Here is a 21,489-nt window from a genome sequence, read left to right as displayed (position 1 = left end):
TATTTTATATGTTAGAATGAAAAGAGAGTTTGTAGCTATCTGGGCATTTCAACAATCCTGATAAATCCAAAATGCAACTCAGTTTTGCTTAACCATTCAACATTTGACAAAGTTAATCACATCCTGCTTTTTGAAACTTGAAACAGCTTTTTCATTTGAATTTTGTGAACTCACAGAGTTCTTTTGATTTTTCCTTTGCTGGATTCTTCCTCATTTCTAAGTGTTAATGTGCCCCAGCGCTCTTCCCCTCTTGAGCCACCTTCATTCCCCAGGTGATCCCTTCTTTCCCGCCTTCGTCGTTTATATAGCATCACTATGCTGATGACTTCTAATTATCTGTTTCCAGCCATGAATTTGATTTCTGTACTAATGTGTCTGATTTCTATACTAACCATATATTTGATTTCTATACTAATTTCTATAGTAAAGTATCTAACTTTGTTAATGTTTCCTCTAGGATGTTTAACATGTATTTCAAACTATCTCCAAACCTGTTTCCCTGTTCCTGTTGTGTATCTTTACGTCTCAGTAACTGGTGTATTGATTCTTACAGTTGTTCAGGTCATAGTTTGATTCTTTTTTCTCTCAAGTTTTGTATCCAGTCAGTCCTTCAGCAAAATCTGTTTGCTCTGTCTTCAAAAGGTATCCTAAATCTAACCAGTTCTTACCACCTCTACACCTACTGTGCTGGTCCTCAATGGGTGTTCAAAGTGTCTGTTCTAACTGCTTCTATTCCTACCTCTATACAATCTAGTCTCCAATGGCAACTGCAGATATCCATTTAAAAAGAAAATTAGAATTTGTTCCTTCCCTATTCAAAACATTTAAGATGTTCTCTACTAAAAATAAAATCCAAAATTGTTTTCATACATCCATAAGATCCTGAATGATCTGACACTGGGCCACCCCAAGCTGCTGTTGAAGAAAAAGGTGGTAAGAAATAGTTTTGGAGTGAGGCATGGGAACTTGACCAGTAATTTGGAGTTTTGGAAAAGGTAATCCTAACCGTGATTTACCAACTCTCTTGCTTGGACAACAAGAGACTTGGTATTCTTCAGTGACAGAGTACAGAGATAATAACTGTCAAGTTTTTCCAGCAACTAGTAGACATGTTGGTACATGGCTAGGTGTTTTCCTTTGCTAGGGCTGCCATAAGAAACTGCCTCAAACCAGGTGGCTTAAACGATGGAAATGTATTGCCTCACAGCTCGGGAGGTTAGAAGTCCAAACCAAAGTGTATCTAGTGTTGGTTCCTTCCAAGGGCTATGAGGAAGAATTTGTTCCTTGTCTCTCCCTCGCTTCTGCAGGGATGCTGACAATCTTTGATGCCCCTAGCCTTGTAGCTACATCACCCCAATATCTTTAGCTTCACATGGGATTCTCTCTGTGTGCCGTCTCTGTGTCCAAATTTCCTTATTATAGGGACATCAGTCATGTTAAATTAGGGCCCACCCCAGTGACCTTGTTTTAACCTGATTACCTATCTGATGCCTTTATTTCCAAATAAGGTCATGTTCTGAGGTACTGGGCTTAAGATTTCATGTATCTTTTTGGAGAGACATAAACTCTAGGGTAGAATTATTTTGAAGAAAGGGACAGGAGAAACTCTAGTCGAAAGGAGCAAACCAGTCAGTAGAACAAGGTTGTTTGAAGTAAGACACAAGAAGAGGAACTACATGGAAAATTAGAGACATTGGCTGAGCATTTGTCCCATGTATCAGGGAATGGCAGTGTTGGAATTTCTGGAGTTGGGTGAACCGCCAGAACAAAAATGTACAAAAGTACTATATGACACAAAACACCAGCACCTGGACATTTTTACTGAGGGAAGCATGGTCACAGTTTATGATAGCCTGTTCTTCCCACTCGTGAGGTGACATTGAAGGACCTCAAATTAACAGAATAAGTGTGGAACATATAGAAGTAAAAGGTGCAGAAGCTGAGACAAAACAAATAATTTTCATTTCCTTCCAGCCATATTTGTGACTCAGGAGTATGATGGGAAAGAACACAGTTTAGAGTGAATTAGAGATTTCCAGTCCAATATGTAAAGAGTTTGGAGCTTGAAAATCAGCATTTTTAATCTCACGACAAGAAAGAAAAGCCTAAAAAACTAAGTTCAACAGCTCTTTTTAGATCCTTTAGAGAATCAAAGTCAGAAAACTGCTGCACCTCAAATTAGAAAGACAGGAAAGGAGTTAAAGAAAAGCATAGCTTAACAGGAATCAAACCCCATTCCTGCCAGAGACACTTAGAGGGCCCCAACAAACCTTGTGCACACCAGGACCCAGACACTCCACAGAGATTGAGCCAGAACTGTGTCTGAGTGTCTCCTGAGGAGGTACAGGTCAGCAGTGGCCTGCCGTAGGGACAGGGGCTCTGGGTGCAGCAGACCTGGGTGTGGCATAAGCCCTCTTGGAGGAGGTCGCCATGAACCCACCATAGACCTGCTAGAACTTACAGAGGACTGGGAAACAGACTTTTGGAGGGCACACACAGAACCTTGTGCACCAGGACCCAGGAGAAAGGAGCAGGGACCCCACAAGAGACTGACCCAGACTTGCCTGGGAGTGTCCAGGAGTCTCAAGCGAAGGCACGGGTCAGCAGTGGTCTGTTGCAGGGTTGGGGGCGCTGAGTGTAGCAGTGCATGCATGGGACCTTTTGAAGGAGGTCCATTGTATTCATTACCTCCACCATAGTTTGGCCTCAGGTAAATAACAGGGAGGGAGCACAGCCCCACCCAGCAAAATAGGATTAAAATTTTACTGAAAATAGGATTAAAGATTTACTGAACATGGCCCCGCCTATCAGAATGAGATCCAATTCACCCCTCAGTCAGTCTCTCCCATCAGGAAGCTTCTATAAACTTCTTATCCTTCTCCATCAGAGGGCAGACAGACTGGAAACCACAATCCTAGAAAACTAACCAGTCTGATCACACGGACTACAGACTTGTCTAACTCAATGAAACTATGAGCCATGCCATGTAGGGCCACCCAAGATGGACAGGTCAGGGTGGAGAGTTCTGACAAAATGTGGTCCACTGGAGAAGGGAATGGCAAAGCACTTCAGTATTCTTGCCTTGAGAACCCCATGAGCAGTATGAAAAGGTAAAAAGATAGATAGGACACTGAAAGATGAACTCCCCAGGTTGGTAGGTGACCAATATGCTGCTGGAGATCAGTGGAGAAATAACTCCAGAAAGAATGAAGGGATGGAGCCAAAGCAAAAACAATACCCAGTTGTGGATGTGACTGGTGATAGAATCAGAGTCCAATGCTATAAAAAGCAATATTGCATAGGAACCTGGAATGTTAGGTCCATGAATCAAGACATATTGGAAGTGGTCAAACAGGAGATGGCAAAGGTGAATGCTGACATTTTAGGAATCAGCAAACTAAAGTGGACTGGAATGGGTGAATTTAACTCAGATGACCATTATATCTACTACTGTGGGCAGGAATCCCTTAGAAGAAATGGAGTAGCCCTCACAGTCAACAAGAGTGAGAAATGCAGTACTTGGATGCAATCTCAAAAATGACAGAATGATCTCTGTTCGTTTCTAAGGCAAACAATTCAGTATCACAGTAATCCAAGTCTATGCCCTGAGCAGTAATGATGAAGAAGCTGAAGTTGAACGGTTCTGTGAAGACCTACAAGACTTTCTAGAACTGACACCCAAAAAGATATCCTTTTTATTATAGGGGACTGGAATGCAAAAGTAGGAAGTCAAGAAACACCTGGAGTAACAGGCAAATTTGGCCTTGGAGTACAGAATGAAGGCGGGAAAAGGCTAACAGAGATTTCCCAAGAGAATGCACTGGTCATAGCCAACACACTTGTCCAACAACACAAGAGAAGACTCTACACATGGACATCACCACATGGTCAATACTGAAATCAGATTGATCATATTCTTTGTAGCCAAAGATGGAGAAGCTCTATACAGTCAGCAAAAACAAGACCAGGAGCTGACTATGGCTCCGATCATGAACTCCTTACTGCAAAATTCAGACTTAAAATGAAGAAAGTAGGGAAAACCACTAGATCATTCAGGTATGACTTAAATCAAATCCCTTACAATTATACAGTGGAAGTGAGAAATAGACTCAAGGGATTAGATCTGGTACACAGATTGCCTGAAGAACTATGGACAGAGGTTCGTGACATTGTACAGGAGGCAGTGATGAAGACCATCCCCAAGGAAAAGAAATGCAAAAAAGCAAAATGGTTGTCTGAGGAGGCCTTACAAATAGCTGTGAAAAGAAGAGTAGTGAAAAGCAAAGGAGAAAAGGAAAGATTTACCCATTTGAATACAGAGTTCCAAAGAATAGCAAGGAGAGATAGGAAAGCTTTCCTCAGTGATCAGTGCAAAGTAATAGAGGAAAACAATAGAATGGGAAAGACTAGAGATCTCTTCCAGAAAATTAAAGATACCAAGGGAACAGTTCATGCAAAGATGGGCACAATAAAGGATAGAAATGGTATGGACCTCACAGAAGCAGAAGATATCAAGAAGAGGTGGCAAGAATACACAGAAGAACTATGCAAAAAAGATCTTCATGACCCAGATAATCACGATGGTATGGTCACCTACCTAGAGTCAGACATCTGGAATGTGAAGTCAAGTGGGCCTTAGGAAGCATCACTACGAACAAACCTAGTGGAGGTAATGGAATTCCAGTTGAGCTATTTCAAATCCTGAAAGATGATGCTGTGAAAAGCACTGCACTCAATATACCAGCAAATTTGGAAAACTCAGCAGTGGCTACAGGACTGGAAAAGGTCAGTTTTCATTCCAATCCCAAAGAAAGGCAATGCCAAAGAATGCTCAAACTACCAGACAATTGCACTCATCTCACACGCTAGTAAAATAATGCACAAAATTCTCCAAGCCAGGCTTCAGCAACATGTGAACCGTGAACTCCCAGATGTTCAAACTGGTTTTAGAAAAGGCAGAGGAACCAAAGATCAAATTGCCAACATCCTCTGGATCATCGAAAAAGCAAGAGAGTTCCAGAAAAACATCTATTTCTGCTTTATTGGCTATGCCAAAGCCTTTGACTGTGTGGATCACAATAAACTGTGGGAAATTCTTAAAGAGATGGGAATACCAGACCACCTGACCTGCCTCTTGAGAAACCTGTATGCAGATCAGGAAGCAACAGTTAGAACTGGACATAGAACAACAGACTGGTTCTAAATAGGGAAAGGAGTACATCAAGGCTGTGTATAGTCACCCTGCTTAATTAACTTAAATGCAGAGTACATCATGAGAAATGCTGGGCTGGAAGAAGCACAAGCTGGAATCAAGATTGCCGGGAGAAATATCAATAACCTCAGATACTCAGATGACACCACCCTTATGGCAGAAAGCAAAGAAGAACTAAAGAGGCTCTTGATGAAAGTGAAAAAGGAGAGTGAAAAATTTGGCTTAAAAGTCAACATTCAGAAAACTAAGATCATGGCATCTGGTCCCATCACCTCATGGCAAATAGATGGGGAAACAGTGGAAACAGTGTCAGACTTATTTTTCTGGGCTCCAAAATCACTGCAGATGGTGACTGCAGCCATGAAATTAAAAGGGACTTACTCCTTGGAAGAAGTTATGACCAACCTAGACAGCATATTAAAAAGCACAGACATTACTTTGCCAACAAAGGTCCATATAGTCAAAGCTATGGTTTTTCCAGTAGTCATGTATGGATGTGAGAGTTGGACTATAAAGAAAGGTGAGCACCAAAGAATTGATGCTTTTGAACTGTGGTATTGGAGAAGACTCTTGAAAATCCCTTGGACTGCAAGGAGATCCAACCAGTGAATCCTAAAGGAAATCAGTCCTGAATACTCACTGGAAGGACTGATGCTGAAACTGAAATCAATATTTTGGCCACCTGATGTGAAGAGCTGAGCCATTTGAAAAGACCCTGATGCTGGGAAGGATTGAAGGCAGAAGGAAAAGGGGATGACAGAGGATGAGATGGTTGAATGGCATCACCTACCCAATGGACATGAGTTTGAGTAAACTCCATGTAGTGGTGATGGACAGGAAGACCTGTAGTGTTGTAGTCCGTGGGGGTCGCAAAGAATTGGACATGACTGGCCGACTGAACAGGAAGCAGAAGCCAGTATGGGTAGAACACTTTAAACTGTAACAGATGAGTTGGCAGAAGCTCACTGTCCAGGTGAGCTATTTAAAATCCTAAAAGAAGATGCTTTTAAAGTGCTGCACTCAATATGTCAGCACATTTGGAAATCTCAGCTGTGGAAAAGGTCAGTTTTCATTCTAATCCCAAAGTAGGGCAGTGCCAAAGAATGTTCAAACTACTATACAAATGCACTCATTTCACATGCTAGTAAGGTTATGCTCAAAATCATTCAAGCTAGCCTTCAGCAGTATGTGAACTGAGAATTTCCAGATATATAAGCTGGGTTTAGAAAAGATAGAGGAACCGGAGATCAAATTGCCAACATTTGTTGGATCATGGAGAAAGCAAGGGGATTCCAGAAAAAACATCTGCTTCATTAACTACACTAAAGCCTGTGACCTTGTGGATTACAACAAACTGTGAACGTTTCTTAAAGAGATGTGACTACCAGACCACCTTATCTGTCTCCTGAGAAACCTGTATGCAGTACAAGAAGCAACAGTTAGAGCCAGACATGGAAAAATCAACATTCAAAAAACTAAGATCATGGCATCTGGACCCATCACTTCATGGCAAATGGAAGGGGACAAAGTGGAAGCAGGGACAGATTTTATTTTGGGGGGTTCCAAAATCACCATGATAGTAACTGCAGCCATGAAATTAAAAGACATTTGCTTCTTGGAAGGAAAGCTAGACAGCATAGTAAAAAGCAGAGACATCACTATGACAACAAAGGTCCATATAGTCAAAGCTATGGTTTTTCTAATAGTCATGTACGGATGTGAGAGTTGGACCATAAAAGAAGGCTGAGAACTGAAAAGCTGACGCTTTCGAATGGTGGTGCTGGAGAAGAAGAAGACTCTTGAGAGTCCCTTGGACAGCAAGGAGATCAAAGCAGTCAATCCTAAAGGAAATCAACTCTGAATATTCATTGTAATGACTGACACACCACTACTTTGGCCACCTGATAGGAGAGCTGACCCATTGTAAAAAATATCCTGATGCTGGGAAAGATTGAAGGCAAAAGAAGGGGACGGCAGCGGATGAGACAGTTAGATTGCATCCCATCTCAATGGACATGAATTTGAGCTAACCCCAGGGAATAGTGGAAATCTTCCCTGGTGGTTCAGAGGGTAAAGCATCTCCCTGCAATGCAGGAGACCTGGGTTCGTTCCCTGGGTCGGGAAGATCCTCTGAAGAAGGAAATGGCAACCCACTCTGGTACTCTTGCCTGGAAAATCCCATGGATGGAGAAGCCAGGTAGGCTATAGTCCATGCAGTCATAAAGAGTTGGACACGACTGAGCGACTTCACTTTCTTTTTCTTTCTTTCAGGGGATAGTGAAGGGCAGGGGAGCCTGGCATGCTGCAGTCCATAGGGTCGAAAGAGTAGGACACAACTTAGTGACTAAGCAACAACACTGTGGACTCCTCTAGGCATTAAAACTCATGGACTGGTTTGAGCATTAAGACTCCCAAGTGGTTTGAGAATTAAAACTCCCAAGTGGTTTCATTGGTTGTGGGAAGGAAGCTAGAACACTTTTGTGACTGTTACCTCCAGGAGCCACGTTGAAAATCAGAGAAAAATTCTCTCCTGACAGTGGGAGAGGAAAAGTGACCATTTTAAAATATGCCCAGAGCTCTCTATTTTCCTTGACAAAGCCTGCCTTTAAGGGAAACGGTTTTACCAGACCCTAACCAACTAGGTGCTCTCCAGCCTAGTGGAATGAAAATACTCAACTCCAGACCACTCTAACCTTTGAAGTGGAAGGAAAGTGGACTTCACTTAGAAAAAGAAGGGAACAGTAAGCAGAGAGATGAAAATGTTCAGAAAGACTCAAAAGGAAATGCTAGAAATCTAAAACATAGGAACTGAAATGAAAAACACTTCTGGTAGTCTGACTCATAAGTAGACTGAACACAAACAAGGAAGGAATCTAGGTTGAGGATATGTCAAAAGAAACTTCCAAAACTGAAAAACAAAAAGAAAAAAGAATCAAAAGCTGAAACAGAATACCCAAGAAAGTGGGAAAATTACAAAAAGTTTAGTGTGTGCCTAATGGGAATGTTAGAAAAAGAAGGGAGAAAGGAATAAAAAGGAACTATTTGAAGTAATGACACAATTTTTCAAAATTATTGACAGACTAGAACCCATAGATCCAAGAACTTAGAGGAGTCTAAACTAGATAAATACTAAAAAATTACACTTGGGCATATAAATAAAACATTAGAAAATCAAAGACTATGAGAAAATTTTGAAAGAAGTCAGGGAAGAAAATAATGCCGCCTACAGAGAAAAAAAAAATGTGAGCTTTTAAACGTCTTTTCCAGAAACTATACAAGTAGAGAATGGAATGATATATTTAGACTTGAAAGAATAAAACACCAATCTAGAATTTGATAACAGTGAAATTATCCCTAGAAATAGAGGAAAAATAAAGACTTTCTCAGACAAAAATGGAGGGAAATTGTCACCAGTAAATTTGTCCTGGAAGAAATGTTAAGAGAAGTTCTTCGAAGAGAAATGCTACAGATCAGAAATTTGGATCCACCTAAAGAGATTATGAGAAGGAATAAATTATAATATAATCTTTTTTTTTTTAACTTTGCTTAGTTGATATAACAGATAGCACGGTTCAAGGTAATGTGAACATTGTGGTCTGTGATTATAGCTTATGCGATGGCAGGGAGGGACTGGAGGGAGAACCCCGAAGCATTATTGTGTTATTGGAATGTGGACTTAGGTAAATTATAAATGTATATTGCAAATCCTAGAGCAACCATTCTAGATCATCCAAAAAAAGAAAAGTTTGAATTGATACATTAAGACAGGATGGAAACTGGAATCTTATAAATGTTCAATTAGAGAATACCAGAGGAGGCAGAAAAAGTGTGGAAGACCCTAAAAAAGAGGAAGGAATGAACAGAAAACAATGAATAGAAGCAATGAATAGAAAACATTTAAAGTAGTTTAGATCATATTGGATTTTTAAACATCTAAAATTGAGAACATTCCAAAATATCCTAATGTAAACAGAAAAGCCATAATGCAAGACTAGCATATAATCTAGGGGTAAGAAAAAAGATTTGACAAAACAGGTTTGAAATTTCTGCTTATTTCCCCCAACCCCAAGTGCTACATATTCAGTGTAGAAGTCATATGTTAACACACACATACACACACATATATAGGTATGTATATAAATAAAAGAAACTACGAATTTTAAAACTTGTCAAATCATCATGTTAAAATCATGTTTTCAAGTTGAAAAGGGTACCTCTTCATTGGAATATTATTTAATAGGACTGAGTAATTCTTCAGTCTCTTTTTGGCACTTTTAATGAACTTTCTCTACCAGTTTACATCTCAAGTCTGAACTCTTTTATTCTTAGTTCTCCACAGTTACTTCTTTAAGCACAAATTTTAGTCTGATCTCTTCTTATTCGAATCCTTTATACACTTATGTCTCTTGTGGCCAACATGATTATTCCCAAATATCCTCAGAAATCTATCTACTTCCCAATATTCACTGGGACTTGGTATATTGAATATGGCCCGTAGGTTGTAAGATATATTCCCACATTCTTATAATGAGATTTCCTCACACATACACACACAAACACATACACACACATGCACACACACAGAGTACATAACTATAATCCGAGCTGTGAGTACAATTATGTGATGAGCTGTGTGAGTTCTCCTAATTAACCTCTGAATATAAGGGTGGTCTTGAAGTCTTCCCTCAAACAGAGTTACCTATTCTTAAAAGAAAACACAAGTCCCTTAAGAGATAGGGACTGATCCCAAGCTAATTCATTGTTTGAATCATTAGACAAGACTTAAAGAGCTATTATAACTATGTTTAATGACTTCAAATATACTCACATTGAACAAACATGCAGGAATTCTCAACACTTAAAATTTGCAATAAGGAACCAAATGGAAATTCCATTACAAAACTACAAAAGGATCCCCTCTTCCTGAGTTTGAGTGAGATAAGTGACTTGCTCTTAACCACTAGAATTTGATAAAGGGGGTGGAATGTGCATGATTAAATACATGTGATTTTGTAACATACAGTTGTTAACATTCACCTCGCAAGACTGTCTGTTTCTTACTGAGCAAACAAGAGGACATTTTGGCTAGACTCACATGGCAAGAAACTGAAGCCCTGAGCTGGTAGTCTGCAAGGTAATGAATGTTGTTAACAGCAATGTGACTTAGAAGTGGCCTATTACCGAGTTGAACCTCAGATGAGTCCAAGCCCTGGCTGACACCTGCATTGCAGCCTTGTGAGGTCCTGAGCGGAGAACCCAGCTAAACCATGTCCAGACACTCGACACAGAGGCTATGGATGATAAATGTGTGTTGTTTCAAGCTGCCAAGTTATGATAGTATTGTTCATTCTACAGTAATTACTAAAAGTCTTTATTCTTATAAGTAGTTAAGATATTTTGAGGGGAAAAGGGATTTACAGGGCTTTGGATTCTTTAAATTCTGGAGAAACAAGTGTTTCCTGCTCTACTGATGATGCTGTTGTAAACATTTCTCAAAGGCAAAGCAGGTAGCTTTTATTGTTGTGTGGAATAATCTTTGATACCGAATATACAGGTCTCATAGTTCCCCAATAAAATTTAAAACCTTTCAGTCATCATGTTAAGAAGTTCATTAGTAGAGATTCCACTTACAGCCGTGTGTGTGGTAAAAAAGAACATATAATAGTATAAAATAATATAAAGTCTACCATCTTAACCATTTTTAAGTGTATGGTTCAGCAGTATTAAATACAGTCGTGTTGTTATGAAACATATATCCAGAATTTTTTTCATCTTGTAAAACTGAAACTCTATACCTCTTAAAGAACGCCTCTTTTCCCCTCCCCATAATCCCAAGTAGCCATCATTCTAGTTTCTTTCTATGAATTTGACTACGCTTAGATGCTTCATATAAGTAGAATCACATGGCATTTGTCTTTTTCTGACTATCTTATTTTACCTAGCACAGTGTTTTTTTAAATTATGCAATACTTCAAGAATCATGAAAATCATTAAAAAAACAAAACATTTTTATAAGACATTTCTGACATAAACTACCTGAAGCTCCCTTTGGCTCAGCAATCTGTGAACTGGGGTAATAGAATATTTAGAGTAAACAGATATTAGTAGACAAAACAGCGATTTATGTTTCCCATTTCTTGGTTGGTAGTTTGATGACATTTTTTTCATAGAGATGACAATCTAAAATATCTGAAATATGTATTATCATCTATACAGTTGACTCTTGAACACAGGGGTTAGGGGTGCCTATCCTGACTGTGTAATGTTCCAACTGACTCTCCACATCCACAGTTCTGAATCTACAGACCAGCCAACTGTATGTCATGTAGCAGTGTGGTATGCATTTAGTAAAACATCTGCATGTAAGTGAACCTGTACAGTTCAGACCTGTGTTGTTCAAGGATAAACTGTATTTTATTAAAAATTATTTCATATTGTTTTAACATTGCTAGGCCAATAATAGATAACTCTTTATAATTACATAAAAATACAGTCAAACAAAACACAGAAGGAATATTTTATAGGAAGATTATATCATTGTAATAAGCATATACAGTTATTAAATATAACTTCATTCCCATTGTTTCCATATACTAAAATGAATGTGAGAAAGAATAACTGTTTTGGAGTACCACTTTTTATCATAATTTAAGAAACACCAAAGGTAAAGTCAATGATCTGACAAATCAATGACTTGTCAGTTAAATTCCCAATTATAAATTTTATTGTTCACAGCTAGGACATGGAAGCAGCCTACATGTCCATTGACAGATGAATGGATAAAGAAATGGTGGTACATATATACAGTGGAATATTACTCAGCCATTAAAAGAACTCATTTGAGTCAGTTCTAGTTCTAGAGCCTGTTATACAGAGTGATGTAAGTCAGAAAGAGAAAACAAGTATCATATATTAACATATATATATATATATGGAATCTAGAAAAATGGTACTGATGAGCCTATTTGCAGGGCAGGGACAGAAATGCAGACAAACATACAGAACAGTCGTGTGGACATAGCAGGGGAAGGAGAAGGTGGGACGAACTGAGAGAGTAGCACTGAAATGTCTACATGACCATATGTAAAATACAGAGCTAGTGGGAAGGTGCTTTATAACACAGGGAGCTTAAACCAGTGCTCAGTGACAACCTAAAGGGGTGGGAGGGAGGTTCAAGAGGGAGGGGACATATGTATATTTATGGCTGACTCACACTGTATGACAGAAACCGGTACAGTATTGTAAAGTAATTATCCTCCAATTAAAAATTTAAGAAAAAATAAATTTATTGCACTTATAACTACAGTAATTTAATAGAGCCATGCAGACCAGAAATCAAGTGAAAACTCTTGTCTCCTTTCACCTCATCTCATTCTCTCCATATTATATATCTTTCCTTTTGAAAGGGAGCCATATAGAATTTTTTTTTAATACAAACTAAATCACTTTCCAGGATTAATACAGAAATGCACAGATTTAATTAAAAATAGTGTTAACAGATGATCTTTAGATATATTAGGCAAAAGAACCCAAATGTGAAATCCTATAACTTTATAAGATGATTTTACTTAGTTTTTGGATCAGTCTTTTTAACTATTTTAGTGTCTATTCTAGCATTGATAGGCAGACTCTTTCCCACTGAGCCACCAGGGAAGCCCTTAGTGTCTATTCTAATAAAACATAGTTACGCAGCATTAGTACATCCATAAGCTGAAGGAATAAAAGTCAACTGTTGCCTTATGTTGGTTGTTATAGTAACTGTTAATAGGTAAGACTATACAGAAAGTCTAATTCTCACAAAAGTTTCTTACCAGTTTTTAAATGGTCTTCAATAGAATTTTTAGAAATTACTTCAACCATGTCTTAGAACACTTGGCTTATGATTATACTGGCCAACCAAAGTAAAATTCTTTGAAAAAAAATGTGTTATTTGGCAAGCAGCTGACTACATGGCCATTCATGTGTTTTTATGTAAGGAAACAATGCAAGAGATTTTCTAAGGTGGCCTCTGCCAAGCTTCAGTCTTTGCAAAATGCTCAAGTACTTTCCTTTGGAAATTAGGTAGCCTATACACAGCTTATAAAAATCACAGAATGTGAGGGCCTGAAGAACCTGAGAACCTCGGAAACTATGATGTTCAATGTCATATGGTCTAAAATAATTCGTGATATAGGGCTTCTCCCAGATGTCCTATAGTTTGCTCAACAGTTTAATTGTCTTTGCTGTCTTCCCACAATGACAGCCATTTAAGCAATTGTGTTTATTAACTGTCCACTAGATGAATAACTCTATAGCAGACATTTGGGGTGACTACTGTTATAAAGGGAGTCTTCAAATTACATCATAGAGCCTTCGATGTCTTTTTAATCTAATATCAGGCACCGATCGGAAGGATATAGTAAATACAACTTTACTTGGCATAGAAGGCACTAGAACATATTCCATTTCTTTGTGTGTCTGTGCATGTGTGCATCAATGTAATGGAAATAAGAGAAGTAACAGAAACTCTGAAATTACAGATAATGAACTGCTAGAGGCAGTTCCTTGAACTTGGCGCCTCTGGGTACAGGTTCTGAAAGCATATGATTAGAAGTTTGAATGTGATGCTTGAAAAATCACTATAGACACGTAGATTGTTGCTATTTCGTCACTAAGCTGTGTCTGACTCTGCGAACCCATCAACAGTAGCCTGCCAGGCTCCTCTGTCTACGGGGTTTTCCAGGCAAGAATACTGGAGTGGGTTGCCATTTCCTTCTCCAGGGGATCTTCCCGACCCAGGGATCTAACCAGCAACTCCTACATTGGCAGATGGATTCTGTACCACTGAGCCACCAATGAAGCCCGCCATAGGCATAGATATTACTAAAGTTATACTTCAAGAGAATGCTTTTTGTGGCTCTGATTAAAATAAATTGGATGAGGAAGAAGCGATGGGAAAAAGAGACTGGTACAGTGGTGATATTAAAGGCAGTCAAGATCTGGACTTGGGTTATGGCTACAAAATTAATTTGAACTTTTCAGATGACCCTCAAGGGGCCAAGTGATTCCAACTTAACATTCAAATGTTGCATTTAAAAATCCTTAGGGAAAAGATTTCCAAACATTTTGCCTGTTGTCATAGATACTTGAAGACTGAAGGAAAAAAAAAAAGTAATTCAAAGGGAACACGAGATGGCAGCAGTTATATCATATTAAGAGAAAGACTGAGGAAAGAAAAAACATTTGAAATTATTTTTAAAATGAACAATACATAGCATTTTATTCTTTCTGTGCTGTATTCCTTTTCAGCTCAGCGATTACTCATGGTTTTCATGCTTCACAGCACTTCAGAGGTTCACTCTGACCAGAGTAGAAAGCCTACTCCATTACATGTGATCATTTCCTAAAATAAAGCTGTTGCTGTTTTCTGCAGATTACTGTTCCTCTGTCTTATCTGAGGCAGAAGAGTCCTGGATGGTGCACATAAGTTTTAGATGTTCCAGCATTGCTTTTTCTTCCTCTTCTAGTTTTTCATCCTTCCTCATTTCCCACCTAAAAGAAAAATCACATCTTAGCATTTTTGTAACTTCCAAACTACAGCCAACACTCAAGTTATTCAGGGCTTGAGCATGTTCAGTCACTGGTTTATTGAGGGCTTCTCCTTCTTTATTCTTTTACTCACTGTCCCGTACAGCTCACAAGCACTGCGTTGGCAGAGGAGTGAAGTAGAGTCCAATCAGCGCCACTCCAGGGGAAAGTTTCTAAGGATAGTTCTAAGTGAGTTTTCTATATTTCTAGATTTAAAAACTGTATGGCTTCCCAGGATATGCGTGCATATAAATACAATCTAGAATTAGATTTGCAATTAATAAAGACAATATTTTTCATAGTGTTTTTTCCTTCACTGATCAACATATCAGTGGCTTTAAATTGCAGAGAAGTTCACCAGGAAGACATTAGCCACAAGAAGAAGACCACACTGCACTGGATATACCTTAAAGGCAGGTCTATCTTTTCCTAGAAGATCAGATTTGAAATAATCAATTTAAATTACCCAAGTAAAGCACCAAATTGTTAGCAAGGTTCCATAGAGCATTTGCTTAAAAAAAAAAAAAAAAAAAAGACTAAAGACTTTCTAATTCTGGGTGATTGTGAGATACAGGGGAAAATGTTAGAATATGGAACTATATATGTATGTAATCCTGCAAAGTACATATCACAGTAACCCCAGTGCAGTCAATCATTTCTCTCTTATATATGCCACTGTTCAGGATTGGCCATGGCGTACTTAACCCAGCATACAACAAGGACTCATCTGTGTATATTTCCTTTCTCTTTTCCTCACTCCTGTTTCATCAACCATGATGTGCTGTCACAGACGGATTCTAAAACCAATGTTAATACATCCTAAAAGACCCTCTGCTAGAAGGGTTTTAAACGGATAGGTTTCTAATAACAGACAAGAAGCTGTTCACTGAATGTCTTCCAGAAGCCCTATATTCTATTCTCAGCAGAATTCCTGGATAATAAACAGCCTGTCATACAAGAGGAAAGGATAAAAATTTGGGATGAGATTGTTCTGATCTTGTTTGAGTAGTGAAAAAAAAGCAGAGGCATTGCATTTTCCATAGGAACCTGCTTGCACACAGGTTTCCTTGTTGGAGTGTTGGGTTCACTATGCCTGGCCAGTCCTAGGATGTGATATGTATATGTACTTGGGTTTACATTACATTGCTTCTTCATCCTCTGTCTGGAACTCTCCTCATCTCCTAGCCCCAACCTTGCCTGGACCCCATACCATCTTAGTTTCTCTGTCTGTTCCCATATGGTCAGAGTGACATCATGGATCATATAGGTTTTAATAGCAGCCTGAAAGATAAGAGATTTTTCACCACCACACTATTCAGAGTCATACGACAAGGGCGGGGTACTACTGAGCTCACTACTTTGAGATTTAAAATTTAGCATATAAGGTGCTAAAGTAAACTTTCAGTATCCTTTAAGGTATAAGTATACCAAATACTGCTTTCATGCAATTTTGAAGATTAAAAACTGTCATTACCCAATTTATATACATGAACTTGGGCATCATTAATTTTCAAATTGAGTTGAACTCCTTCCAAGCAGGAAAATATTAACAGAAATTACTGACATAGCACAAACATATCAATCTTTAAATCTTTAGGACAAAATGTTGCCATCCCCATTCTATAGAGGAGAAAACAGGCACAGAATATTAATGTCACTTGACCAACTATCTTTGGATTGAAATCAGGGATTCATGTTCTGGAGTCTGGGCTTGTAAATGCAACATTTACCATGTTTTAAAAACCATTCTACAAGTATCATTCCAGTTCCAGTTCCAGTTCAGTCGCTCAGTCGTGTCCGACTCTTTGTGACCCCATGAATTGCAGCATGCCAGGCCTCCCTGTCCATCACCAACTCCCAGAGTCTACCCAAACCCATGTCCATCGAGTTGGTGATGCCATCCAGCCATCTCATCCTCTGTCGTCCCCTTCTCCTCCTGCCCCCAATCCCTCCCAGCATCAGGGTCTTTTCCAATGAGTCAACTCTTTCCACGAGGTGGCCAAAGTACTGGAGTTTCAGCTTCAACATCAGTCCCTCCAGTGAACACCCAGGACTGATTTCCTTTAATATGGACTGGTTGGATCTTCTTGCAGTCCAAGGGACTCTCAAGAGTCTTCTCCAACACCACAGTTCAAAACCATCAATTCTTCGGCGCTCAGCTTTCTTCACCAATCCAACTCTCACATCCATACATGACTACTGGAAAAACCATAGCCTTGACTAGATGGACTTTTGTTGGCAAAGTAATGTCTCTGATTTTAAATATGCTATCCAGGTTGGTCAAGAGAGTTCCAGAAAAACATCTATTTCTGCTTTATTGACTATGCCAAAGTCTTTGACTGTGTGCATCACAATAAACTGTGGAAAATTCTTTAAGAGATGGGAATACCAGACTATCTGACCTGCCTCTTGAGAAACCTATATGCAGGTCAGGAAGCAACAGTTAGAACTGGACGGAACAACAGACTGGTTTCAAATAGGAAAAGGAGTAGGTCAAGGCTGTATATTGTCACTCTGCTTATTTAACTTATACACAGAGTACATCATGAGAAACGCTGGGCTGGAAGAAGCACAAGCTGGATTCAAGATTGCTGGGAGAAACATCAATAACCTCAGATATGCAGATGACACCACCCTTATGGCAGAAAGTGAAGAGGAACTAAAGAGCCTCTTGATGAAAGTGAAAGAGGAGAGTGAAAAAGTTGGCTTAAAGCTCAACATTCAGAAAACTAAGATCATGGCATCTGGTCCCATCACTTAAAAATAGTTTGAATACTTTATTCCCTGAAATATGTTACTGGAATTGGGCTAGATATTTAAAAAAAAGAACTTTCTAAAATTCATATATAGATATTCAAAAAAATCCAAACATAAAAAATTAGATTTGTCTTTTCCCCCCCATGTAATGTGCTAATATTGTACTAAGTGAATTATGAATGTCAACAGAACAAAATATATAATGTGCACATAAATACTTTGATCATTATCTCTAGTTGTGAAAAATGAAAGTATAATCTCTGCTTCATTAAAAAATTTGTATAACTAATGTAATTTAAATGAATTGTATATATAATAGACTCCAAGATAAGGATTTTTGAAACTTATTGACAATTATAGGTACATCACAGCATAATTGAGCTGCTAGCAATTAATGATATTAGGCAGAGTTATTTACCTACCACAACCTTCTTATATTTGCTTTGTGCTAATGAAGAAAAAAACTGACTCATAAGAAAATAAGAAATTATTAATATGACCAAGATAGGAGGAAAGTACTATTAGAACTACATTTTTCCTTAATAATTTTATTTATATAGAATTAAAATGATAGGGCCTCGAAGTATATGTTTATTTTTCATGAGCATTATTATATTTCACATTTATATGTTCTTAAGAATTTATATATAATTCTTAGTTTAAGGCTTTGTTAACACAGTGCAAAAACAAGTCAGTTCTGTCAAAAAAACTATTGGAAGAAAAAATAATCTATCAATTTATTAAACATAATTAACTGGGAAATTTGTTCCCTTGGTGTCTCGGTGGTAAAGAATGAGTCTGACAGTGCAGGAGGCTCAGGAGACGTGGGCTGGATCTCTGGGTCAGGAAGATCTCCTCTAGGAGGGAATGGCAATCCACTCCAGTATTCTTGCCTGGGAAATCCCATGGACAGAGAAGCCTGGTGGGCTACAGTCCATGGGGTCGCAAAGCGTTGGACACGATGGAGCACACAGCATAGTTTGTTCCCTAGTTTCCTCTATTATATTTAAAATTTGTGGTGAGAGCCTGTCTGTACAGAAAAAAAAAAAAAGTTGGAACCCGTGTAGTCTAGTTCTCTTTAAAAAGCATTATGAAGTGATAATGTTTCTATTTTTCCCATCTTTGGTAGACTGCTCTCCTTCACTTTTGGTAAATTCCCTACCTGCGTACCTTAGAAAAAGAACTGCAAATCTTAGACAATGATGAGCAGCAAAATCCCATGAGACCTCACTGATCTGTACCATAATCTTAACCATCTTCTGGAATATGCCTCATCTATAAGGTTCCTTGGTTGAGTAGATGTGGGAACTTGACTCTATATGATTAGGGGGTCCTTTTTCATCCAAACACAACAGGGAACCTAAAACCTGGGCTGAAATACTCTACACAGAACTAGCAGTCACAACCTTGCTCACTAGTACTACCTGAATTGACTTGGGAGTTCTCAGTTTTGGTGGGGCTAATTGGATTTACACAAACATTGAGATCTGGACCAGAGATATCCGGATGCTCCTCTGTATGTTATGTGACTGGTAGTTAATACTAAAAGGCTCTTACATGTACCAGACCATGGGCCAAGAGCTTTCTAATTTTGCTCATCTCGATGAGCCATAACAGACTTGGGATCTGTTAAATGAGACCTTGAGAGGTGTAAAATAAGAACAGTCACAGATCAGTGAGTAACTGTTCCAGTGATCAGTTTGGTAGAATCTTATTTGGGGTCCTTTGTGGATAGCTGTGTGTCAGAGTCAATCAGGACTGCCAAGCTGAGGAGTGGTTAAGCATAGAGTATGTCCTTGGTAGTGGAGTCCTGAGCAGAAGCAAGTCTGGGGTGGGGACGGTGCTTACTGCAGGGAAGAGCAACCAAATCTGGAGTGTGAGAAGTTCTCTGAAGCATTTACTATGCCTTGTACTAGTAAAAAAAAAAAAGAGATCTAAATTCTGTGATCTCAGAAGTGTCCTGATTAAAATCACATGCTCTGGAATCACTCTGCCTTTGGGTTGAATCCATACCGTCCATACACTATAGCTGAATCACCTCGGGCAAGTTCCTTACCTGCTTCTGTGCCTCAGGGTTCTCATCAGTAAAATGTGGACAGAATAGTTCAACAGGAGCATAGTTATGCTCATTTGTGTGTGTTGCCTATGACTGATTTCACTCCACAATGTTGGAGTTTAGTGATGGTGAATGAGGCTGACTGAGACCAACGTTCTACTAAGCTTAAATGATCTGCTATTTGGACTTTTACAGAGAATGTTGCCGAATAAAGTTCTAGAATGGTGGTGCTAACTGGGGTGATACTATCTCCCTATGGGGAAATGTGGAGAGCCTTTTGGTTGACACTGTCTAGAGAGTGACTCTGGGAACCAGGGAATGGAGACTGTAGACATCTTTAATACACAGCAAACCTAAACAACTGAGAGTTATCCTCCTGAAATGTCAATGGCATGCTTGTTGAGAAACATGTGCTCTAGAATCTCCAAAATAATGCTGAAGGATCCCTAATTAATTTGTGATTGTAACTGATATGCGGTTTATAGTGTTTCACTGCTTAGAGTACTATTTGCTGAAGAATAGAGGTTTTGAAGCCAGGTGGCTGGATTTGAATCCCTTATAAGCTGTGTGACCACAGGCAAGCCAGATAAAGTGTGCTTCAGTTTCCTGAGCAGTAAAATGGGAATAACAACAGTGCCTGCTTCATAGCGTTGCCGTCAGAATGAAATGACTAAGTACACATAAAACACACAAAATAGTAAACAGTTCATAGCAAACACTCAATAAATGTTAACTGTTAGTAGCATCATTATTATCTGGCATATTGGTTAAAGTTGCAAATAGCAAAAATCCTGACTGGTGGTTTAAAGAAATAGGTGTTTATTTTTCTTGTATAATGAGAAATCCAGAGGTAGGTGACTACTGGCATAGGCTAAGTAGCTTGACAGCAGCAGGGCTGATGTCTCTGTCTTCTTGCCCTTCACCTCATGGCTCCAACATGGTTGCTGCAGCTCCAGCATCATGTCCTTGTTTTGAGGCAGGAAAAAGCAGGAAGGGGCTAGTGCTGCACCTGACCCACTAGGTTTCATTTCGTGGATTCTTCCCAGAATAGCCATACTGTCTAGGTTTGAATCCAGATCCTGCCTGTTACTGGCTGTGTGATATCAGGCAAGTTTCTTACCATCTCTGTTGTCTCATTTTTCAAAATAGGGGATACTAATGGCATGCATCTTAAGGCATTATTGTAAGTAGTAGGTGAGTTATGAATTAATATGTTGCTATTATTTTATTATTTTATGAGACTGCTTGTTATCAAGTGGCTTCCCGAGAGCTCCTACCTTGACGGTCCTTCTCCTGCCCTGTGCCCTTCACATGACTTTATCTGATAAATTCCCTTCTTAATAAATACGTGGGTAGGATGAAGTTGCTACATACTACACTGGTTTTCTACTCAGTATTCAGTTATACATTTCTGTGATCATGTTGTCGTTGCCTCTTGTCTTTGGTGAAGAAGACATTTCTTGCCCGTTCACTCTGTTCAGCCTAGCATGGCCAAGGCTGCTTTTGTTTTCCTATAATCCCTTTGTTGTATTTTTCAAGTACAATGTATAATGATGGTGTTCGATCATATTATTGGCATTTCTCCTGAAACACCAATAAAACACTTGGATATAAAAATGTAACTTGAAATAAGCTGCCTGATTTAATGCTATTATTAAACATTATGTGGTCCTTTATATTTACAAAGTGCTTTACAATTATTTATTAGCTAATTGTACTGTTAAACAACATTAACCATCTGGTTGAATGAATGATTTCAAATTGTCCTACCAGCTGGTATCTGAGGGATGAAAAGTGAAGTCATGTTGGACTTTATTCTCCTCAAGCAACCCTTTTAGTCCTTCTCCTCTGTTACAACATCGTGCAGACTGGCTTCAAAGGGCGGTGCAAACCAGAG

At 38.9% G+C, this 21,489-nt stretch overlaps 1 protein-coding gene across 1 annotated transcript in view; it reads right to left on the bottom strand.

The window, feature by feature from the left end:
• Nucleotides 1-12,065: 12,065 nt before the first annotated feature.
• The window catches only part of KIAA0825 (KIAA0825 ortholog), a 436,774-nt gene continuing 427,350 nt past the window's right edge, over nt 12,066-21,489 (bottom strand). Inside the window, exon 21 of the mRNA XM_043464655.1 lies at nt 12,066-14,743. Within this exon, the coding sequence (XP_043320590.1) occupies nt 14,626-14,743 (118 nt within the window). The 3' untranslated portion in view covers nt 12,066-14,625. The remainder of the gene's footprint in view (nt 14,744-21,489) is intronic.

This window comes from Cervus canadensis, chromosome 4 (genome assembly GCF_019320065.1).
Source record: "Cervus canadensis isolate Bull #8, Minnesota chromosome 4, ASM1932006v1, whole genome shotgun sequence".
NCBI lineage: Eukaryota > Metazoa > Chordata > Mammalia > Artiodactyla > Cervidae > Cervus > Cervus canadensis.
Note: the sequence above shows the minus strand (reverse complement) of the source record. Positions and strands in the feature narration are given on the sequence as shown.